The sequence below is a fragment of the Falco punctatus genome (assembly GCF_963210335.1).
Source record: "Falco punctatus genome assembly, chromosome: 1".
Classification (NCBI taxonomy): Eukaryota; Metazoa; Chordata; class Aves; order Falconiformes; family Falconidae; genus Falco; species Falco punctatus.
This window is the reverse complement of record NC_137580.1, coordinates 42,153,192-42,179,359: the sequence shown is the minus strand read 5'-3', so window position 1 is coordinate 42,179,359 and position 26,168 is coordinate 42,153,192. Positions and strand designations below refer to the sequence as shown.

The 26,168-nt window shown below is 35.4% G+C and overlaps 1 protein-coding gene across 2 annotated transcripts in view; it reads right to left on the bottom strand.

Moving 5' to 3' along the window:
• CTNNA2 (catenin alpha 2) overlaps positions 1 to 26,168 on the bottom strand; it is a 557,331-nt gene that overhangs the window by 5,289 nt on the left and 525,874 nt on the right. For both annotated transcript variants that reach the window (XM_080398303.1, XM_080398304.1), the window contains exons 17-18: positions 24,458 to 24,592; positions 11,666 to 11,809 (exon numbers count right to left, since the gene is read on the bottom strand). In XM_080398303.1, the coding sequence (XP_080254429.1) occupies positions 11,666 to 11,809; positions 24,458 to 24,592 (279 nt within the window). The remainder of the gene's footprint in view (positions 1 to 11,665; positions 11,810 to 24,457; positions 24,593 to 26,168) is intronic.

Genomic DNA, 26,168 nt, shown 5'->3' with positions numbered 1-26,168 from the left:
AGGATACAAAAAGCAGGAATATGGTGAAATAGGTTAAATTATCATAATCAGATTATTGTGTGTCCACAGTTATGGAATACTGAATACTCAATGCAAGAACAATACTGAGTAACTGGACAGATTTTAAAGAACCTCAAGAACAAAAAAACATCTTTGGTGGGAAAAATTCAGTCTGCTGTTTTTTCCTTTAATAAAGTGAATGATTAAAAAATGTGTTGATTGAAATCAGCAAGTACATAGTAACAGAAAGCTGATCATATTCCAGGTCCAACAGATTAGACAAAGATACAACAAAACTTAATGGCTGAAAGGTGAAGCAGGTCATTTTAGTTATTAATGTGCTGAAATTTTTAGCAGTTATATTAATTAATCACAAGAACGCTTGAAAGAGTGATTCTATCTCTAGAAGTTATGAAATCAATATTGGATGTTTTTGTTTAATACGTGCACTCTAAGCATAACTATTGGACATTTATAATGCACATTAATTCAGGGAGCCTGTGCGCCAGTTATGCAGGAAGACAGTTTACATGATAACAACGGTCCATATTGACCTTGAAATGTGTGAGTGCAAAACAATAGTATTAGTAGTTATTGATAAAAAAAGTTTAGTCTGGTTTGCTTTATAGAGATTGGGAGGAGCAATTGTAATTTATTTAACATGTCAAAAAAGAACCTGTAACCCTTCAAATACTCCTGGCTAAGATTTGATCTGTGGTGTGCCTTGAGCAGGTAGCTTAGGCATTGCCAGGCTCTTAAGGCTATCTGTGAATTCTGGGTGCATTCCCTGCTATTCTTCCTTTCCAAAGCAAGTTCATACTTTTGTGGACAGGTACAGTCACTATTATCGTGAACCAAAAGTCACTCAACAGCCTCTAGAGCAACTAAGGTTACAGGAAGCAATTATGAATCTGGACGGTGAATCAAGAATACCATTTTCCCAGGTTACATCCTTATGCAACAGAACATTTTCCTCTCAGCTATGCTTAATAGTAAATCCAGTCTTACATATATATATGAGATACATGTAAGAAAAAAGATCTTATCCACGATACTTAGGTCTTACATTTCTGTGGCAATTTCATGCATAAAACTATTAGTGACAGCTAATGCAAGAATAGCCTATTTGCCATTCAGATGCACTCACCCCTATAGTAGGGGACACCTGCTCTTTATCAGCACTACTATGGAATGGCTGAAGCAGTATTTCAGTCACTTGAACATGTGCATAAGTTTTTTGCTAGATATGGCTCTATTGTGAGAAAGCTATCCTATATATTTGAAAATCTATAACAAAGTGTCATTATGTGGAATGTAATGTGGTCACAATGGTGTTAAAAAGGGATCTGTGGCCATGTAAAACAGTATTATACTCTTCCTAGCTATTTATTTTCACATTTGATTGCAATTAACTTACCCCTTTATACATGTTGAATATTTAATTCATTCTGGAGGTAGTTATGCTTTATAGGTGGCCAATCCACTGAATAACTGTCCTCATCTGCATTTTTTCAATTACAGGTAAGAAATCCACAGGGATTCCCAAGCCCATTTGGTTGTAACAATGTCTGCCATTTCTTAGGACAACAGAAAGTAGACAAGTAAATATACCACGAACTATGGGTATTTTCTGTCTTCTATACACTATTGCTATTCTGTAACACGTTTAATTTACAAGGTCAATAGGTTACCAACTGCTTTATGTTGGTTTGAAAAAGCAAAAGCATATAAAAATACTCCCAGTACTGGCATTCTCCAGAAAAGATAAACAGACAACGCAGAAAATGTGTAGAGGTGCATTTATACAGTTGATTTACTTATTCCAGGCTATTTTAAAAGAAAAGATAAAAGACAAAATAATATCCCAATTAATTTGCTTTGAGGAGAATACTAAATACGAAACTAAAACCACTATATAAATATAATCATAAAATACAATTCAACACTGGTATCACTAAAATTAGGGGTTTATACTTCATTCACTAAATGAAGAGGTTTGAAGGAGTAATCTAAGTTTATGATAAAATAAGAATAATAAAGTCAAGGAATATCACCTAAATGCCCTCAAATGTATCCAGTAGGCCTACAACCCCCCCTTCTGTAGGAAGACATAAAGGTTACTTCACTGAAATACCAGGAGACCTGCATAGCTTTTGTTTCTCCATAAGCATATAAAATAATAGTAAGCCATGTACCAACTCAGAAATGCTCAGCTAGTGGAGACAGTATTTACATTTCATAGTGGCTGCCAAAAAGCTCACAAATATTTATTTTTCAAAGGATTTTTTTTTTTTGCTTTCTCAGTTGAGAGACTGAAACATGGGCTTCAACATCATGATTATTTGCCTATTTAGCCAGCTTATCTTTACTTTGTCCTCTCTTATCCTCTCATCAATAGCTACAAGTAGACAAGTCTTTAAGAAGCCTTGCAAAAAGCCTGACTCACAGGTTATAGTCTGAGGGATACTGATGCAGTTGGTTTTGGCCCAAGAGTCGAGTACACCACTGGAGATATTAGGCAGCTCCAGCTCTGCTGTCCAGCAATGTCCTAATAGGTTATGTAAGCACTGAAATCGCATACTGAAACTGGGTCATCTAGCAACAGTGAAGCACCCAGCTGTAAATCTTGTCAAAGTTCAGGCTTTTGCTATGTGTGGTAGGCTGTCAAGAGCAGTTCAAACTAACATACTAGTGTGCATATTCTGGAGCAAAACACACACATGAGGAACATTAATGTTGGAAATGTAGATGCTTTCTGAGCCTGGAGTTTGAGGATCACAGCTCAGGGGTGAGATAGCTAGCATGAGTTTTAGGCAGGACACAGACACTTATTTTCTTTTACTTTGATCCCTCTAGTTTCTGATATGATTTGTTGTACTTGTGGAAATCACCAAGCTTCCTTCTGATGTAGATATTATCAAAATGCCATTTTTATATGACTGGCTGACATTAAACATTGTCAGTGTTTGTCCTTCTAATGAACTAGCCTGAAAGCTCACATTTTAACAATTGAAATGGTGAAATGAAAACCCAAAGAACTGGAAACTACTAAAAGTTAACATTACCCAATTATTTTTGTGAACTATAATTATTACTGGCTTCTTTCCAGCCTGGTAGGTTCCAAAGGTGAAAAATATATTTTGGAATTTCTGATGTATACTTAAGGTTTTCTATTCATCAACTCTATTTACAGTCAATATGTTATTTATCCAATATGACATTACTGCTATAACAAAAATTTTACATTTTTTCTTGTAGATACGAAACATAATTTCGTAAAAACAAGATTATTTCCTCAATATTTAATAATTCATTAATGTATTGTTGCATTCTTTTCAGAATTTAACAGGGGCAAACATTTTGACCCAAAATAAAAAAATTCTTAGAACCAGTTGTCTTTCTTCTGCTCATTATGTGCCACTGCACAGCAGGAAAAAGATGCCAAAACAGTACAATTCATATCGTATACCAGAAACACTGCTGTAAGGACAAGCAATCATATATGGCATTGGAATTTTTTAAATAAGCTTGCTTTATCAGTCATTTTCATGCTACAACACTGCCTCAAAACTTTCAGAGTCTGTTACTGAACGAAGATATTTGACATCAGTCTGAATGCTCAAACATCTAGAAGAATTCCTCAGACCAAGGAAGAAATCTTCAGTCAGCGCAGTCAAAGGAGTTTTATAGATGGGAACAGGATGTCACCCTATAACTTTGCCAGCACTATAGGTACATATATTACACATTTTCTTTGCTAAGGCTGAATGTAGAGGAAGAAACACATTCTACAGCAACCTACAATAGACAAACATGGGAATGAGTCTTCTGCCATGATGGCTCACATTTTTTTTCTTCTAAATCTGCCTCATTCTGCATAGAACAAATGTCTGGAGGATAGGATGTTGCCTACGATGCAATGTCATGGACCAAAAAATGGTTGTGTAATGGCCATCACGGTTACATTACTAATTGTAGCAAAATTAGTATAACCACATTTACAACTTTAAAATTATTCTGTCCCATGGAATAGTTTGATCTGAATTCTTGGATGATGAAGAGGAAAGAGATTTTTGTATGACTGATTTGAAGATAGGCTCCTACCTAATCTTCATGGAAAAGATAAAACATCTGCAACAAAGATGAAGTCCAAACTATATTTGACAGGACAGGCTAAGTCAAAACATAAGATATTTTGATGTTGTCAGGAGGCTTACTGAAGAGAATTAGAGTAAGAAGTCTGTCAAAGCTCAGTATCAGGCCCAGTAAAAAAAGTCATTCATTAAAAACTTTATGTAAGCTGTCTGTGTATTGCCAGGATTGTATACACCATTTTATACATGCATTCATATGCCGGGAGTCTACACAAAATAAGACATTGTCTGAACCTGATGTCACAGATAGAAAAGGACTTTGTCAAAAGCATCTCAGTACAAATTTCCACTTTCATATCCAATTGCAGTTAAGTCTGAAAGAGGAAATTTAGGATATGTAACTAGTCTGGGCTACAGATCTCCCTCCTCCTGAACTGAGTTCTGACTTGTATGTGATTTGAAGACAGACATAATTTTTAAAAGCCAAAAATAACCTAGTGCTCTTTCAAATTGAATTTTGGAAACAAACCTTTTGTTCTTTGTCTAGAGAACAGGTATAATAACAATAAAAACCATGTCTTAAGAGTCTTACCTGAAGGGAGTCCAAATCATGTCTGGTTGGCTGGAAATTCTACTCAGTGACAAAATACAGGAGACTTTGGATAAAAAAAAAATCAATAAAGCATAGAAATACTATATTCTTTACATGAGGATGTGTTTTGTCTTGCTATTCCCCCTGATTTTGTCACAATGAAAACAAAAAGAAAAGCAGCATAATGCAGGATTTCAGATTGCAATGCTGAGAAATGTGCTATTTTCCCAACTTCTCTTTTAATTTGTAAAAGTGTCAGTATGGTATCCATATGTGAATTATCTCCGTATCTTCAACTGTGAGGATCTGTCACATTCTGAGGCAAATTTGCTCCTTCAGCTAGCTTCATATCTGTAAAGTAACGCTTGCCTAGGTCAGCACAGAGACACTTTGAAGATAGCTGCTCTACAAGCATAGCTGGCTTTTCTTAGAAAAGAGCTTGGAAACAATGCATCAAACAGAGTTAAAATGAATAAAACAAAATCCTTTTGTAGAATGGAAGATAGTACCAGGACAATTGTTCCTTGCTTCCTAACATTTGCCTGCTGTTGTTCATATATATTTTATGTCTCATAGAAGCAGATAAAGGGCTTGATCATTCAAGATATTGATCACTTCTGAGGTGCTAAAAGGCTTTTACTTCCTTGGAGTTGAGGGCCCTTGCAGTATCACTCAACTCACATAAAATGTTCCTTCCTCTCATTCCCTGACCACTTTCCAGGACTTTACAAGAGCGTGCAATGAAATAAAGAAATAACATTGAATCTCCACAGTAGCCTTTCAGAGTGAGCCCCATTTCAGCTTTTCAGAAAAGACCCAGCACTGACAGAGCTAGTTTAACAATATATGGCAACTAACCTGTAAAGGAAATTCTAACATTTTATTCTAAATACATTTTATTCACAATTCACTGTTCTATTTGTTTGACCAACTCAATGATTAAATAACATTCAGTAAGTGTTTCTTACTAGGTTTTTTTCCTGGTCAATTACTGAATGTACAATTTGTGAATGCATTAATTCATTACATTTTTAACTTTAGCAAAGTCTAAATGTTATTTTAAACCAGCAAAATATGTAAAAATTACTGGAGACTGTAAACAAATGAAACCAGAACAAAACAGAAACAATTGTAAAGGCTGTTGCAGTTCACAAGGAAAGAACAAGCAAAGATAACAGCAAATTAAGAATAAACTGGAACGAGTAAAATCTTGCTCTCAATTGTGAAAGCTCATTTTTATTATTCAGGTTTTAATATGTGAGTATTCATATAATCATAGAATACTTTAGGATGAAAAGAAACTTTTGAGGTCACCTAGTCCAATGCCCTGTTCAAAACAAATTGAATTGGATGAGATTATACAGGATTTTGCTCAAATTCAGAGTATGTCTAAGGATAGATAGTCTCCCACATCTCTGGACTAGAGACCTCCATACTTGAATTTAACTACCCTCAAGGTAAAGCTTTTTTCCTTCTATCTAACTGGAATTTCCCATGTTAAAACTTGTGTTTGTTGCCCCTTTTCCTGACACCTGACACATCTGACAAGTCTGAATATGGCTTTTCTAGATCTTCCTCTTAGGCAGATGTAGATAACTATTTTCCCTTAGCCTTCCTGTCTGTATATGTGCAAATGTACCTAAAAGTATAGTGTAGATGAAGTTGGCAATCTCATTTTCACCATTACAAGAACAAGTGCCTTATCCAAAGGGAAAAAGTGAGTAACTGTAGAGGGGAGGAAAAAATATCACCAATTATTGACGAATATTTAATAGCTCACTCAAGTTGGTTAAGTCCTGTAGTACTATCTTCAGAAAATATTCATGTTAAGAAACTTACTTGGTCTCCATTTTCTTTTGTGATTCAGTATTTTAGATAATATTTTCTCTGAACAAGAAATGCAGTACTTATAGCCTCAATGATTCACATAACCCAAATGGTTTCTGTGCTTTTCACCTCAGGACATCTTCCCTACACAAAACCAAATTAATTCTACCACGTGTCCAAATCTTCCCTCTAATCCATAATTTATGGAAAGGAGATGAAAGTATAAACTCAGCTGTTATTTATAAGAGTGGTGAAATGAAAAATTTCTGCACTGGCTTTTACAATGTTCTTACTTAAATATTGTATGTTAGTCATGATTATCTATAGACTTGTCTGCCTTTACTTGGCATCAGAAAAATTGTGACTAATTGTTTTTTAATATTAGTCAGGACCCAAGAACTGTTCATAGCTGGTGGCACTAGGATCCCCAGAAGCATTTTTTTCAGATGTCTGTAACTGAACGTTTTTTCTAGGAATGCAGGAAAGAAAAATATGGCTGCTCATAAAAAACATTGAGACAGTGTGTTCAGTGACCTAGGCAAGGTTTTCAGTTTCCATTTCTATGAAAGAAGTTTTTTCCTGCACTTGTCCTACCTAATTCCAGGTGCTGGACCTTGGTTCATTCCAGGCTCCTTCTGTGCTTGGTGGAGAAGACCACGAACCATGGAGCACTAGAGATCTTCCATGGGTTCCTTTTCTATGGAGATGGGCCAGAGTACCTCACCTTTTAAATTATATTTAGAGATCTTAAATTGTGTTACAATCCTAAAGACAGTACAGTGAATCTGGGCAGAGATGCTCAACAACTACAAAATATTTGTCCTTGGATTTGACCCAACAGTCCAAGAATTCAAACAAACTTAATGAACATTTTTGACATTGATTTCCTTAATTCTTCTCTTTTGATTCCCAGAAGTGTCAAATGTGGGAAAACCACATACTACAAACACATCAGTCTCTCCAGCCTACAGAAACTAATGAGATTGGGGCCCCAAGCGATCTACTTTATATAGATAAAAAAAAAAAAATTACATATTTATGTCCAGGAAAAAATAGGCAGTTTACTTTCTCCAACAGCAAAATTCATAGAAAGTTTACGTCACTTATATATCAATATAAACCATCAAAAGACCCCCAGAGCTAAACCCCCCAACTCTATGCTTGTCTGAATACATGGTTTAATTCACCTGCCCATGGCTCTGTAATTTTTTTAAGATGTTACTAAATCTAACCAGTTGTCAGCATCTACCTGAAACAAGAATATCCCACTCTCTATAAATGGCCATTGATCACTACTAATTATAGAGGAAGCCTGGAGTGAACATCTCAGATATAGATGTTTACACTTGGCTAGATGAATTACTCTCCACATAGCAATGGAGATAAATAGTCAAAAATTCTCCATAATTCAAGTAAAATCTTACTGAATAATAAAATACTCATTTTCTTTACACCATAGACCTACTCACATATTTTGCACAACTTGAGTGGGGTAGCCTCCTACTGTTACTGCAAGATTTTTTCCAACTATTTTTTTCCAACTGTACTCCTTAACTACAGTGAACTTTCTCCTGTTTTTTTAAATTTATTTTTATTTGGCCATCCAGAGTGAAAACTGGAATATAGAATGGAAGACAAAAATGCTGGTCTTGAAAATTAACTGAGTCTTGAAGGAGGATGTAGTGTTTGAAACTCATCACGATTCTATAGATCTTTTCTGCCTGGAGCGTGGCTCAGTATTCTCATTTCCAGAAGGGAAGCAATGACAATATTTGCTTCTGTTTTCAGTTTTACAAGGGTACACCATCATGTTTGCTTTGAGACACTCAGATGGGACTGGTAAAAATCCAAAGCATTATGATTGAACAGAATCATGTTTAATGTCTTTGAGATGCAATTGTCCCAGAAACAGAAAGTCCATGGTGTTAAGGCAGTCCTAGTTTTGCCTCCAACCACTATACTCGGCCCAAGAGCTATTGAGCGTTTTTGTTGACAATTCAAATGAACTGAGGCCAAAGTTTAAAAGGGCTGTAATTCAAATCAACATGAAGAGTCCTTTAGAATGCTGTGCACTATCATTGTGACTTATTTTGCTTAAGCAAAATTAAATCAAAAGTAATTCATTTTGAGTCAATGGTGTTATACCAGCCTAAAACTGCAGTGAGAGAGGGCAGGGTGATAAGCATCTATCTGCCAGCTGACATGGTTTGCTAACAGATGGTGCATTTCACAGCTCTCCCTCACTTCTCATATAGAAAAAGAAGGTAAGAACCAACCCACAAAGTTTTAATTCAACTTTTAAAAGAAATCAGCCTGGCAAATACCAAAAATTTGGGAATGTTACATAGCCATCTTAATTATACTGAAAAAATGTTTGATGCCTACATATGATCTTAAATCATTAAAGTATTGCTCACCCCTTTCCAGTATGCTATATGGGTATAAATATACTAGTTACTGGTTTTGCTTTGAGTCAGTAACACACACTATGCTTGCAAACAGAAAACAGCACAATTTTTAAGACTGCCTTATTGTAAAGTAACTTCCTGTTTGCAGAACACTTACGAAGGTTTAGCACATTTAAATTAGCATATATTGGAGGAAGTTGCTTAGATATTTGCTTTGAAAGTTTTCATATTACACACTAAATTAAGTCAGCTGAAACCTAGGCCTTATAATATTTTACTTTAATTTATGTACATGTAAACAGTGTGCAGTTAAAACAAACACTGCAATTGACTGAATACATATTTAAGGCAAAGCTGTAAAATGCAGGAATCTGTGCACTTTAGACATTTTAATTATTTTTTAAATCATAGAAGCCTACAAAATTATTTAACAGGGGAATTAGCTCAGTAAATGTAAAATTAGGCTATTTATTCTCCCAGTGTTGAGTTATTCAGGCAAATTCACATCCTGGGGTTGCATGGACAAAAAATTGTTATTAGATTTGGCACAGACAGATTCCAGGTTAATTACCACAACAGTTTATGTCATTTTGAATATAATTCCCTCTACAAACTCCTTCCCCATACGTGTCAGCCAGCTGCTAATTTGTTCATCTTATAAAATAAATTTAGAGACCAAATTTCTTTGGATTTAAAGTAATCCACTGACATCCACAATACCCCCTCAGTGCTGAGCACGGTCTCTAATTCACCAGAATTACTGAATGATACCAATTCTGATTTCCTTTTCTAAATCCTTCCATCACTTAAAAAAATATTTTCCCTCTCTATGCCACAAAAATACTTTTGTATCATTGAAGCGAGAGTAGGGGCATTGTATAGTTGGTCATTACATTTTACCAATTCTGTGCAAAAATTAGCCTCCTGCATTATGAAGCATAATTATGTGCAAAGACAATTCTGTAAACTCATCAGCAAAGGATGTGCTTAGGATCTAAATTAAATTTTACCTCAAAGCATTTGCTTCTGGAAAGAAAAAAACTCAAATTGTCTTTAACAGCAGCAATTCCTATAAAGTTTTCCCAGTGAAACATTAGAGATTGACTTATTTGCTCTTCCTTTCCTACCAGAGAGATCAAAGTTTGTTAAGGAAGCTAAATTTGACAGACAAATTCTTGGTCTTACAAAGGATAGATTTGGAGACTTCATTGATTTACTAAAGGAATAAGCAGTAGTAATAAAATTCCTTGCACACATTATTCAAAGCTAGAAAAGCTAGCACCTGTCAGGGAGCCAAGCTTTCTATTCTTCATCCTTATTTTTCTCTCTGACAGGAAGGGAAGCTGTCATTAGTGAAAGTTTTCGTAACTTTGTAACCAAGACTTTCATCCTCCCAGAATTTCATTCAACTCTCCTATGCATTGATAGAAAGAGCATCACTGAGTCATCAGGGAGGAATATCTATCTATTGCTACTGATCAATCCCCAATACATGCCGCTAACCAGAAGATGGAATGGTCCGCATCCTATACCTGTTGCCTCAAAGCCACCTAGTCACCTGAAAATAGACTAAATCACACTTCATCAATCAGACTATGGACCATCTCCACTGAAAAGGCTGTGATCGCACTCTCTTTGATTTATAGAGTATGCGTTTCTGCCTTTTAGTGCCTTTCACTGAGATATGACAAGACCCCACACAGAGCTGGTAAAGAGCTTTAAATGAAAAAGAACAGCAATATTTGCAGTATCCCTAGGGGCCAAAATCTTCATGCGGTCCTTCTTCTGCCCTTCAATATGAGAGCTCTGACACCGTGACAGCTTTAATAGATACCCAAGAGGCAGAACAAGAAAGGAAGATCTTTGTAGTCCATCTTGTCTTTTTTAAAATGCTGAGGGATATTAAAGCAGTGAAGCAGTAATACTTGGGGCCAAGGGAAACAGGTAATAAGACAGTGCTTTAAAGTAAAATAGTAATGTTTAGGAAGTGACACAAGAAAAACACGAAGAAATTCAGTTAGAATATTTCTGCCCACAGTTCTTATCACAAGAAAAAAAATCAAATGCTTCAATTTATAATTTCAAAGGTTAAATCTCAGTTACATCTTCTGGGGATTTCTTGCTTAATTTTACATCTTCCACAACTTACTTTTGAATTTTATTTCATCTACAAAATAGGCTTTATAATTGGCCTTTTGTTAATACATAGCTTCATAAACATTCTAGATAAAGCAAATAAAAACAGTAACAGAGAATATAGAAAATAAAAATCTTGTGCTGTATAAACAGGCATTATCCACAGTTAATAATGACAAATGTAACACCATCTATCTTTAATCACAAAGTACTTTATAAAAATTATGGCCCAGCACTACTGTAATTAAATTAATGGAAGCTTAGCAATTGAGTTCAAGGGGACTAGAGCCTGCCTTTTCACAATGCAAGATAAACATTGAAGGATCAGTTTAACCACCAGTAAATGGGCCACCTCTGCAAACAAAGGTGATCATTGCTTTACAGATGACATTAACTCTAGGACTTCAGAAGAGGAAGGAAATAATTTTTTGCAGGTGACTAAGATAAGACATGCAATTCATTCTGGGTTATGTTTAATTTTTTGGTTAATTATAAAACAATAAAAAAAGCTAGCTAACAACAACAACAAAAAAATATCCCCCATTCTCACGTCTTTTCCCTCCACCCCCCAATCTATAAAGACAGATATGAAACAGGAGGTTACTCACCGTCGAGGAGTCACTGCTTCCGGTCTCAAGCGTAGCTCCCTCAGCACAGGTGGGTGGGTGGGTAGAAAGTTGACTAGCCCTGCCCCCATCTATGACATCACACTCTACCTCATAAAAGGTAGTGAAAGTGCTCTGAACTCCAGTCTGATTTCCGAGAGATACAGAAAAGAGATAGTGAGAGAGAGAGCAAGGGAAATATTGTGCCGTAGCGTAGAGGTGAGGAGAGAGGAAAACATGTGCTGAAGGAGCTATGCTTGGTCAAGGAAACAGGGACTCTTCCACGATGAGTGACCCCGCTGTCTGCTGGTTCCTCTCACTTGCTCCCATAGCACAGGTTAAGCATGCAAGCCCTACAGGGTTTGCTGATTGGGAAAGGGTATAAAATTTGGCACCTTTTGATGAAAACCAGAGAGGATAGAAAGCTCTATCCACATTAAAATCTGATTGACATTAGATTGAGCATCAAATTGGTTAAAAGACCTCCAAGCAGCACAATTTTGTGTATGGTTTTGAACAGCCAAACTGCACAAAAACATAAACACTGATGCAAGCAGCTGAAATTCCAGTGATTACAACTGGAATTACACTTGTGTCCACCCGTGCTGAATAAACATTAGACAGTCCACACCTCTGAGCTGCCCTGTAATTGAGTAAGCCAGAGGACAGGCCACCAACATCACTACATGAAGGTCAGGAAAGAATTATATTTTTTTCACATTGAAAATGAGAACTGGCAAACTGTGCTGAAAGAACAAGTGAGGGAAGTATAAAAAATCTGGGCATACATTTATTTACAGAGCACACTTTAAAGTTCCAGAAAATGTCAACAGAATTTCAAAGAGGTAATGTTTTTCAACACTGTACATTTTCAGACAATGAAACCTTATAGGCTGAAGCACATTATTTTTTCCCAAACAATTTTCCAAGAATTGAAACTGGAGGGCTTAAAATGGGATATTCATTCTACTTTATTATAAATGGAATTTTTATCATCCAAATTCTGGAAAAGCAGGTTTGAGAGTAAACATAATTGCTTATATTATCCACCAGTATTTTCATAATAACCTAGCTGTATACTAAAATTAAAAAAAAAAAAAAAAAGTATACGCTGTTAAACCTCTCAATTAAATGAAACTGCTTAGAGAATGGGGGACTATTCAGTGCCATTACAGAGTGCTAGCATAAGATCCTGCCTTTTGGAAGAGGAAAAATTATTGCTTCTTAAATCTCTTTGAAGAGCATGTATTATAAGCACACAGAGTTAATATTGAAGTTTTCCCTTAAGCTTTTTGTTGCTACAATCATCATGTAAATTCTAACCTAATAATGATTATTTTTTCAGTCTTAGTAACGATTAATGTGTATTCCCTGTTCTGTTTGTGTGCTCTGTTTTTCTCTCCTTTCCTCCTATTAAAAAACGAAACTCTGTGACTAATGCCTAGTACCAGTCACTTCACCTAAAAACAGAAGTACTTTTCTTCTTTACTGTTGAAACTTTGATCATAATCTAATCCTGCAGTATCTGAAGATGCAACTTTAAACCAGTATATTTGTGGATTTTAAACCTCAACAAATCAGCTAGTCCAGTAGACTAAATTAAGAGCTGTTGTGACTGTTAAAGATGATAAATAACTTCAGGAACACAATGCAAAACTAGGCTGCATCTGAGTAATGCAAAGTGATGATAGTGCTGTGAATTTCAGTTGATAATTGAATTAAACATATGTCTGTCTGATTTCTCACTACCTCATCTTGATTTCAAACTATTTGTATGTATGAAGATAGTGAGAAGAAAAAAGGTTTCTGGTACCTTGTTTATCATCTACTCCTTATTAACATGTATGCCTACTAGTCTGCCAAATAGAAAAGAAAAATTGAATTTTTAAAGGGTTTTATGGTAAAAGGTACCAAGTGGAATTCAGTTAATTCATGACTTAGGTAACCTATGACTTGAATATTGCACCACACTTGTTTTTGCCAAATAAAGTAGGAATATATTTTGAACTACTGTGACCACTAGACCTTATGAAGCCTAAGCAGGATTGCTCATTCTGATAAAGATAAGGATGGTCAGAGGATGTATCCTTAAATATGAGAAATATTACACTTGTAGTAGCAGTTCTAAGATGTTCTATAAAGAAATAAATTATATTTTATTGGAATAGAAATGTATGGAAGTAGCACAATTAAATCCTGGAAGAGAGTGCGGCCAAGAATATTCTCCAGTAACAACACAAGATGAGAAATATGGAGAAATATAGCAGATTCCATCATGATAATGTGATACAAAAAGTTCAATAGATTAGGTGGAAGATAATATGCTGGATAGTATTTTGGGGCTAGCACTGTTCAACGTGAAATATTATTTTGACCTCCTTAGTATGATATCTGTAGTTGATAAAGGGAAAATTAAGGGAAGAGCAAAAAAGATGACTGACCCATGAACATACACAAGAATACATTACTGGCCTAAACATTTAACAAAAGCAGAGAAAGAATATACCTGAATGAAAACATTTTTTAAATGTATGTACATTCAAGAAAGGAGGGAAATATTCCAAGTGTTCCAAGGAATACAACTGAGATTAATTAAATGAATGCATGGAAATGCAGAGAGACAGTAAGTGAACAATTTACTATAAAGTATTTTCTTAAGGGACAGAAGTTAAGCCTAACAGCATAAGACAATCATGTGAATGCAGATTAAATCATTGATTTAAACACTTGCACCCAGGCACCAGAAATCTATATATATATATACTATATATAAAAAAAGGGTCCATGTTCACTCTGACATCAAAGATCTATCACACAAAACAACAAAGTGCTTGCTTTCTTGCTTAAAAAGATGGACAGATGATTTGGAATGGGAAGGCACCACAAGGTACCAGTGGCTGCTTTCTATAAAGTTTGAGTACAGCAAAGCTGTGACAAGCTGAAGAGTACCAACTGTGCAGAAACATTGTATCACTACCAATAGACCTACAGAAGGTAAAAACGGATATATTTTAAAAAATTGAAACAACAGATTGAAAAAATCCTGTAAAAATACCAAGCTGATGCACACCATAAAAGTTTGAGACCTTAACACAGACCCACCTCCGGCCCAAAGATGTCCTGTTGCTGTAGTGGATCATCTTGATGGATAAATGGAAAAATCTTTGTTGCTCATTATCTGAGCTGAATGCTGAAACATGTAACATCCCATCTGAGACTGAGTAAAACTGTAACTTCCTTAATCATTTGACAAAGGGAATGCTAAAACTATTTGCCGGTATAAAAAAAGATGAAAATGCTTCTGCAGTATTTTGAATGATACTGATGCTCTAATTATAGAGTTCTAATTTTGTCTTTGATGAGAGTTAGGACACATCACTTACATGCTTCATCTTATTTTCTAGTGATACTATTGCCTACCCTGGTAACCTAGTTCACAAGGTACTTTGATGATGTATTAATCAGAATTATAAAGAATTGATGTTAAAAGAAAGCATTTGAGAATATTTAATGATAAGAGGTTAGGACTGATTTTTCTGATACTGGATAGGTTTTTACTTTGATTTCATATCAATATCTTCAATACATTATACAAAAGAAATAATTTTTGTTGATGCAGCTGATTATCAGTTATGTAAGATTAATGATGTGATATAAGAATAAGCATATTTTTTTCTTTCCTCTGTGAGTTTCATAAATAATAATAGTAAGAGTAATAATAATGTGCTCCAAGTGTGGAAAAAAATATTTCAGAGGTTAAAGATATAAGGCAAATTTTAAACTTCCTCACGCAGTTTGATCCCTTCCTAAAGGCTATTATAGTGTCCTACATTTAAAGGAAATATGTTCCTATTGTGAGTTTTATTAAATATTTTGTTGTAAGGTGTTTTGTTCAGTATTTGCAATTGATTCTGTTCTGGCTGGAAAAACCTGTTGATGCTTTCCCTTGAGGGTATGTCTTCTTGTCTGTGAGTATTTCTCTGTGTGTTACTCATCTGCAATATAGGTTGTCAAGAACCATAATTAAAGTCAAAGAAACTGATGAGTCTGAACTGAAGTTGTTATTCTTTTAATATCTGTAAAAGCATCATCTGGTAGTATTTTTAGAAGTGAGACTAAGTTTTACCACAACCCAAATCAAGAAGTTAAATAATTGCAAGAGCTAAAAGATGTACTTCTGTGTAAGAAACAGTCCAAAATCTCCTATTCTGTGTTAAATCTGTCATCATGTAAGTTCAGTTCTCCATAATTCCCATGTGCAAGAAACAAACCTAATAATTTTTGTTTAAAGCCTCAGGATGTACCTATTAGCAAACCTATGCTGTGCATGAAGGAGGCCAACTGAAAATGCCCCAAGGGAAAGGAATTCTTATTTAATACAAAATAGTGAAGCTTGGCTCCAAACTACCTCCTTTAAAGGCAGTAAGACAGGAAAAGAAGTGAACATGAGACAGCATTGAAGTCCTTTCTTTCTTTATAGTAATTTTTTACAGGAATAGTCCTTTAGGACCATACCTCAGGGTACGTTAGAATGTTCTCTAGGCCTTGCTAATTATTGCAGGGCTGGTGCAATTTGTGTATCAGAAAGCCATAATGTTCTCATTTTCTTCCCATCTCATTCATCAGGGTCTGGAATATGAAAACAAGCTGAACTGAAACTATAACTGCTGTAGCAGGTAGGCTTTGGATTTTAGAGTGGTTACTATTTTTAAAACAAATGCAGTATGTAATGAAGAATATACATTAGTACTTCCTTCAATTCTCTAATATTTTTCTATGTTCATATGTGTTTCAGGCCTCAGTCTTGAATCCATAACACTTTGCTTTGCTCTCATGGAATTAAATGGCTTAACATTATTTGGTATCAGAAATGTTTTTCTTTGCAGAAAACTCTTCTAATGAGAAATTTCAGTAAATGTAATCTTCAGAAATTCATGAATATTTGTTACCGGATAAAGCAAAGAACATGTTCCCTGTAGCCAAAATGTTTTTTAATAAGGATAAACATCTGACCTGTCTAAATTTTAATCTACTAAATGTAGACATATAGGTGGAGTGCATGCTTCTTGTCTCCATGAATATATTCTAATAAAGACAAGTGCAGTGTGATTTTGCCTTGCAAATGAAATTCTAGATAACACCTTTCCATTTATGCAGGATATATTGTTTCATATTTATGTGTATGTGTGTTTCCATGTGCATTTGTATACAATGAGGTATTATCTTAGTCATGAAAATAGCCTTATATCAAACCATTGTAGCTTCAAAAGAACAGATTATTTCATTATTTTTTTGTTGAATTTTTCAGTTCTGTCTTAAGCTCATTCATCTGCTTTTCCTTACATAATGTAAACTCTGCCCACCACCAATCCACCTTCACTCAGCTGCTTGAAGACATAACCATAACACTAACAAAAACAAATCAACCTTTCCAAAGTTTTGTGATATTCTTTATTCTTTATGTGGAACACGCTTATGATACCCCAGATGCCCAAAGCTCAGGATATAAATTATTGTCCAATCAAGTTATAAAGGCAAAACCATGTGAACTCACAGATGTAGAAATAAGATCCTATGGGATCTTTCACTTAACTGAATCAAAATGCTGTATAAACGTCACTTGAAAGAGCTCTCTGGAGGTCTCTTGAACAACCTTCAACTTGAAATGAGTTCATTACCAACAGTAGATCCACTCAGCTGCTGCAATGTCTCCCTGGGACTTGAATCCCTCCAAAGATGCCAACTGCATAAACCCTCTGGGCTTCCTAGACCACAGTACTTTTACTGGGAAGCAATAGATGAAATTAATCTAATGAACTAAATCTTTATTATTGTTACATATTTGGAGGAGGTATTGTAAATGGTTTTAGAACCACTACAGATAATCTGATTATGTCTTTTTTTTTTTTTCTATCCATCTTAGAGGTGTTTCATAGGATAATTAGGAATTCTTCACCGTTTTAACTTTCAAAAAGCTCTAAGATGGTGTTTCCATAAAATACATCACACATAATGAATATATGACCATGAGGGTTTTTACTAGCACTCATTTTGATTAACCTGCACAACTCACTGATGCCTTTATCCTTTAGGAGTAGTAAATTGCCTCAGTGTCCTGATGATAATTTTTTTATGTTACCACATCATCAGGTAGTCCCTTTTTTGGACAATGTATTGAGGGATACAGCCTATGCCAGCAGGAGCTGAAGACTCCTTTGTTAGTAAAAAATAGAAAAGCTAAAAACCAATTTGTTCCAGATAAAGGCTTATCAAAACCTGTATATTTAGAAGTATCACATGCTTCATGTAGCCATAAATTTAGAACATAGTACACTTACTATGGCATTATTTTACCTTCTCACATATCAATATGTCTGCATACATTCAAACACATATGCAGAGGTTAGTTAAATATATCCTTATCCCAAAAGGCACAGCTGAAATGTCTCCCTGTATTTTTCATTTCCTTCATTTCTTCCAAAGCAGATGCCCTGAGCTAGTTGAATATACACTGCAAATCAAAGTCTCTCACTTTCCCCACCTAGCCCTAGCCTTCCTGTTCTGGAAGCTGTCTTTGTACAGTGGTAACTTCAGGCCTGAAATAAAGACCCTACTTTTTTATTTTGTCTCCTCACTTGTCCTACTAGAAGAGTAGATATTATTGTGGAGTCCAACCAACTTTATGGTCCTGAGTTTATCTTATTCCTTTTCCACGACTGCAATTCTTTGATTTCATATTCCTATCTTGCTTTTGGTTAGGCTTTTTCTTCCTGACTCGTTCATATGTCATATTTCAAGTTCCTTGGCTTACTTCCTTATTCCAAAGTCCTCTCCTTTACCCACTGCTTTCATTCCATGTCTCAAAATAGAACTCCTGTCCACCAACTCCATTTTAAACAAATATAATTCCATCAGTCCCATCTTACATTATTTTCTCAGCATTAGTACATACGATATACTGCTCATATTTCCAAACTCCCTTTTAGCCATTCTAAATGTTTACTACAATCTTGTGGGTAAACATGAGAAACAACTTGCAAACCCCCCCAAAAACCAAAAAACAAACAAACAAAATTAAAAAAAACCCACCACACCTAAATTATTAAATTAAACAAGAAAATCATAAAAATCAAATCATAAGTAGTTTAGTGATTATCTATAGGGTCCATGGGTCCATCTTTCTCTTCTCTTTATCAATTTGAGTATATTCACTTGTGTTATATCCATTGTCATGTATTGCCATAACCCAAACCCTCGTCTTGCAATGATGTCAGCTTAGACATAGGACTGTATCACTTCTTTGTGGTGCGTAATTCTTTGGACATCCACTGTCCAAGAAACATGAACACAGCAATTATTTAGGTGTAACTGCTCTTACCCTCAGCTCCAAATAAATTGAATCACTAGCAGTAAAACCCACAAAATTTCTATTAGTGATATCAATCATTAATGACAGCTAGGTCTTAGCTCAGGTGTTTTCTACTGAAAACACTGACAGCTTGCCAATCCAGGCAGTGCAGCCTAGAAATATCTAGAAAGTCTGGTTTTGTCAGACTGTTCCTGTGAGTATACTTCATGTAGCATTCTTCCATGCCTGATATAAATTAACAGTAAAACTTATTTTTTTGCTAGCTAAGTAACAGGAGTAACCTTTTTGTTCTCCTGAGAATCTTGAATAAAAGGAATCCTACAGTTTTGTCCATTGGCCAACTCTCCCTTCAGCAAACCTTCTTTTACATAGTGCTAATTTTTTGCCTGATTCAGGAGGTATTAAATTGCTTTATTTACCAAACTCCAAAACAACACTTTCTCCATACTCTATAAGAATTTTAAATGTAAAGGTTCTCCCAGATTGCCTAGTTGAAAACAAAGGAAAAACTCTAGAAAGGCTTTCTGATGCGGGGAAATGAAATAACACATCAGTGGCTCTTAAATAACTGTTTATGCATAGGCTTTTAATCCAAATTCTATGAAAGACAGCCTTACTCACTTTTAATAGCAGGTGAACTTCAAATCACCTGACTTTGAGTCTATAGAATTCGTAAGTAGCAACTTATGATACTTCACTGGACATACACATACCAACTTGCTTTTACAGCACAAGGTAGTTTATAGTGATGTGGGCTTAAATGAAAGAAAAGGACCTTTAAACCATTTTGGTTTAAAAGATGAAAGATCCATTGGCAAAATTGGTAGGGAAACTGTTTGCCAGCTCACCTGAAATAACTGCTGGATGCACACTATTATTTTGTGATAAATAATGAGGCTCATTCATTTTTTATGACTAGCTATTTCCAGTTACCTTATTCTTATCACTACTCAAGAACAAACATACAATTATTTTGAAGTATATCCCATATCTGTTAAGATTTTTACATAACCAGCCTCCCAGTCCAGGAATTTTCATAACATCCTACCCAAATTTAATGGAGGCTCCAGCCTTTTTACCTTTTTTTCCCCCAAAGCCCTCACTTAAATTCACCAAGATCAACATGTTATAAGAATTATAAATATATAAAGATTATAAGAATACTTCTTTTAGTATAGTAGCTGAGCCTATTATGCAAAGATAAATAGGCATTTGAAAACAATTGGAAACTGAACCCAGATAAAGTATATGTTTGGACTGTGCTTTGGCTGTTGATTCAATATTTTTGGACAGTGTTCAAAGGTATATGGCTGTTACTCTGTGTGACACTGCATATCTACCTGGCTTAGAAGTTTAAGACTCTTTGAGCAAATTTTCTGATAATACAGCTGATTGTATCTGTGGAGCTCTATATCAAAACAACATGATAGGGGGCTGCCTTGGATAAGGGATTGTCTTAGATTCTGTCTTTAATCTGCAGGGAAGACTCTAGTAACTAACTTATGTACTAACATAAACAAGAATTTTAAAAAATGCAAGTTCATAGCCTAAATAGGTAGTAGGTAAATGAGCTGGTTAGCTTCAGAGCAGCAGTAAACAGAACAAGTGGATATTTATTCTAGAGTAAGAAATGAATATATAGATCTGTTTTATTGTAATGGCCTAGCTAACAAGTTGGACAGAAACACTAAAAAAATAAAGCAGCCCTAGAGATAGAAGAAGTCTGAATTTTTATCCAAATAACAAACATCGTGGTTAAAACCAACACTACTCAACAAAAGCAGCTAGCACAAAAAGGCTATCTATCAGCAAGAGCAAAATATATGTAAATGATATTTACTTCACTGAGAGTAGCATATGCTCAGCACCTCAGAGGATTCATTCCAATACAATAGTGCAACTGATTATGAAGTAAACATACATTACATTAAATAAACTAAGGCAAGAGAGAAAGAAAATTATTTTGAAGTGCTTATAGTCCGTGATTTTTGTAAAGGAAGTTGTTTATTCTTAGAAAAGAGTTAGAAATTGAATATTCAAATTTAAAATTACAGAAACATCTATTTGTTTATGGACCATCGTCAAAAACACTATTATTAGGAAAAAGGGTATTATCTACATGGATTAGAAATTAAAAAAATATTTTCCATTTTTAAAATATTCTTTTTTTGCTTTTATCTAACTTCCCCCTCACTCCTTTTCTTTACTTTCTTCCCTGTAATATTCTTCAAGTTTACAAGGCTCCACACTGAAGAACAGGTATCATATAGTTTTTCTCTATTTTAGTTTTCAAAACTCAACTGGAATCAGGAATTGATTTTCGCTTTGCAACATAAAGGACTGAATTAACAGATAATCTAAATTGGCTTTGCTCCATTGATATTAATAAAGTTACGCTGATTAATGCTAACTCTCAATTGCCAGATCTTACTTATCTGGCGAAAATAATTTTGCTATCTGCATGCGGGGAATTTGATGGGAAAGATCAAAAGAGAGAAAGAGCTGGGGGAAAAGGAATGGAAGAAAGAAAGGGAAAAATAACAGTGAGTGCTTTACTGAAATAATTTACACTTCAGGAGTGTGACATTTGCTTACTTTTTGATCTGTTTTCCTGTTTGCAGCAAAGTCAATGATGCCAAAAAAGAATCCCTTCATATGCTATGCTAGTACCATATCACTCTATAGAGTAAAAAGCAAACAAGATCAGCTTTATGCTTATTTTCAGAGATAAACCATACTGAACTACTGAGTCTTGTGGGGAAAAAAGAAATAGAACTTCCACCAAAGGATATATAGCTCATTATATGTTATGTACACAGTATTTTTGAAGTTGTTGCAACACATTTTTCTCTAACAGAACTGTAAGAACTGTAGGGTTCCTTTCATCTGTCTTTTCGGTTTTAATTGGTTTTATGTCTCTTTCCTTTTTACATAAACATACATATGCCCACACATAGATTCATACATACATATGCATACATTTCATTTATAAATATTATTAATATTCTTGATAATGCAAAAATTCAAGCAGAGACTGTACTCCCCATAATAGTTCTGAATCATAATTCACATTTTGGGTCAATCTTAGCTATACTGTGTTTCTTTGTAAACACAGTAGTAAATTACAACATTGTAATAATCATCCGGGCACTTGATATTTACATCAAAACACTTAAATATAGTGCAGTCACATAAACTTACTTCTGTAGTCATAGGTTGGGAAGTTTGATTTCTGGGTTTCTATTGTCTTTCTAACATTGTACTGTATGCAAGTTGCCAAATAATGGTATTTCATTTTAATGTAAATAAAATACTGTTTATTTGTAATTGGCTATCCAAGAGAAAATGAAGAAGAATATGGAAGCAGAAGCAGCAAGTAGACAAGCAGATGTAGATGTGCACTTGGATATCAGATCTCTGGATAGCAAAGGAGCATACAGTACCCAGCACCTTGAAGACAAACAGCTTGGAAAATGCTACTAGGGAAGCACTGTACTGTGTGTTATACCACATAACAAGATAATGCTCTCAAAAAGGGATGCACAGGAGTTCAACTCTCTATACCACCTCCTGTTCAGAGCAACAGCAGAAGAAGAAAGCTCGGCAATCTTAAAATTTTCTGTATGTCAGCACTACTGAGTCTTTGGAACAGACCCAAATAATTTCTGTGGTTGAAGCTAGTTTTTCTTTATCTGCAACTGACTGTAAAAACCCAACCAAACAGAAACACAATGGTGGTGAATCCTGGAAAGCAGCAGATGCTAACAATGCCAGACTGGAAATGATGAAGTCAAGCGGTTCGGCCACTTAAATTTTACAACGGATGGTGATGTTCCAGTAACGAATAGATGCTAGAGATTCACAATGGCTTATTCAGCATCCACATACACTGAATAAAGAGACTTGGAAAAGAAACACACACAACCACAAAAGCCAAGCTGGTAGAAGCACTGGTTTGGGTAATTGTTATAGATAGATGAATATGACAACTCAATGGGTATGAAAAGCTGGACCCAGATGGCAGTAGGTAAGAAAAGATCATAGCATTTACTATGAAGCATAGCTGTCAGCGATACAAGGACAGATCACTCCATTAATATCAGGAAAATGGAAGAGGATCTTTTCATTGCTGTGGGAAGATCAAGGTATTAAAATTACATACGTACATACGTCAAGAAGTGAAGACCAATTGCAGGACAGACACAGGAACATTTAAGCAGCTCCTTTTAGGATTGCATATATGACTTCTGATTGTTTGATCCAAGAAAGCCTGGCAAATGGTTAAGACCTTCTATAGTGCTTTGCAAAAAATCAAAATGTTGTGTAGTTGAGAACTTTTGCTCTGACTTCTGACATGTTTGAGGAAGGCCAGTGATTTCACTGGGGAATGTTATGGATGAAATGAAGGGCACACGTTAGCTGTCCTAGGAATCTTCGTACTTGATTGGGCTTAAACAATGAAAGGGTGCTTTTTCAAAACTGCATGTGAAAACAATCTTTCCAGTATCAAAGTTTCAAGTGTCTTGGGTCACAAATCACCATCATTTTAAAAATACACTCAGGAGAGTGAAACATATTATACATTTACATACATGTGGCCTGTATTTGAGTAAGAAGATATCAAAGGTGTCATGGGGCTAATACTAGGGTGATCAGTTAAAAGAACAAAACAAGATAGTCATGAAGAGCAGCAATTGCTACTGCCTGGTTCTAGTAATCTCCCAGAGACACAGAGTCCAATGTTAGGAGAAGAAAGGAAAAAATACTTTAAAAATGTAGAAAATTCATAGGTTATAATATTACTGCTACTGCACATACCTGTCTTTATTTCTAAAAAAGATTGTGCGTAAAAGGTTTGTAGTGTTCATTGAAAATAACTGAGATAACTGGATGGGAATTAAAGTATAAAATCATTGTGCTTGCCAATAGTATTTGAAAACAGCACGTGCATCAAAACTTAAAATATTTTGCTGGCCTTCCAGAGTTTTTGCTAAACCTAGTGTGCATTGGAACCTGAGTGAATGAAATCCCATTAGTCATCACCATCTTAACAATATGCACTTCATATAGAGCTGGCATCTGCACAGAGGAAGGAAATTACCAGTACTAACAAAGGAAAGAAGATTTATAATGAGCAAATATACAAAAGCTCCAAATAATTATAATATTCCCAGCTTGGCAATGACTTTCTAGGCTATGAAATTGCTTTTCTTTTGGAAGAATGAAGACTTTACAAGGTTAGTATAAACAAAGGGTAATTGGAAAATCAAATTGCTCTATGCATGTTATTGTAAGGTCTGGAATAATGGCGATAACATTTTAAAAAGCTTGCTTATGAATCACTGTATTTTTGTTTTGTACATTATTGCCATCAAAAATTCTCCCTTTGAAGAGACATAAATAGCTAAATACAAATACCAGCTTACCCCTGATACAATAAGTTCTCCTCCCAGGTTCTGAACTTCTGCCTTCACTTTGCTGCAGATATTGAGTTGGTGGCAGTAGAGGGCAATGCGCTGCAGGTAAGCTAGCAGATCCTGTTTGCAGGCTGAGTCCGGGCACTACAGACAAAAGAAATATTTGTTTAGATGCAGCAGAGTTTATATGATTACACAGAAGTAATCAGAAGAAATAGTGGCAATGTGTTTGTGTTGGGTGGATCCATTTCATTTCGTCTTTACATGAGACGATGAAATGTGAAAACTCAAACTCTACCTTTCATTCAACTCGAGACTTACAAATTGTAACCTGAAGATGCCTTATATCTTTTTGAAAAAAGCAGAAACCTCTCTATCAGCCACTAATGAAAGACAATGAAAATCATATGATTGCTATGTTTGTGAGGGAGTTTCACTTATGCTATCAGTTTGTACAGAACAGAAGAATCTATTGAGCAGCCAAAAGACCAAGTCTGACCTGAAACTCCAAGTTGTCTTCTAGGTGAAGATACAACATGGACCAGTTAAAGCCCAGATAAACCCAGTTCTGACTGATTACATCCACTCTAATGCCAACTCTTGGCTGTCTTGCCAGCTTCCCTGGCATTTGTGCAGACCTTCAGAGGACACAGCTCTGCTTCAGACTTGGCAGAAGCCAAGCCCCTTACTGACACACCAAGGACCAGAGAGGCAGAGGTGAGGCTGCTTGGGTTTGGTATTGACAGATTTGGCAAATTTATTGCTAATGCATAAATACCTTAATCTGTGCCAGAAGAAAATTATTTTCTAAAGTGTGACGTATTACAGAGTTTCTCAGCAGATGACATCAGTATGACAGCCCTTCCCAAGCACATAATGAGATTAGCTGGCCTTTCTGCATGTCTAAGGGATATCTCTTCATACTAGATGGAAAGCTATCTACAGTCTTGCACTATTTTGGATGCTGGGTGTCTCAATTGTGCTTTGATACAAATTACATTAGGTGAAATATGGTAGACTCACTGAAAGTTTTATAATCAAAATAACTAGAAAAGGCCCAGGTACAATTTATTCATAGCCTTTGTGACTCTTAATAGAAACTGCATCATCCCCCACAATAACAACAGCAGGATACACAACACTCTTGTATTTAATATTCAAAGCCTTGCCTCAGGAGAACAGACCTCAGTAATTCACTGTGATGAAACACTGCTGAAAGGGTCCATTGCTAACAGCCTGTCTCCAGTAAATTACTCTTTGGGGCTACCCAGCAAAGTGTGACTGACAATGTTCTTTGAATGTATAGCTTAAGAAACAAAGATTCCACGCTATGTCTTTTTAGCATCTTACAAAGTTTATGCTCAATTTTTGTAAAGCATTATCAGAACACTTAAACAAAACCTGATACAATTGAACACACGAGTCAACAGCATCACGGCCTCTGACCTGAGATGACTGCTCTAGCCCCTACAGCTAATGCTGGCAAAGGATATGTTTGTGGTGAAGTAGTTGCATATACTGTCATCTATAACCCTGAAAGCAGTTTGCTTTTTTTCTCTCCTTTTAAAACTAACAGTAAACAAAGCTGGAGGTTCATTGTGGCTGTTAGGCTTAATCTGCTCTATACTTATGGCAATGCTATAATGCCTCTGTTTCTCAGACAGTTGCCACATTGTTCAGGCGTGAATCCCTAAGACATCTCCCTACTGGTGACAATTTA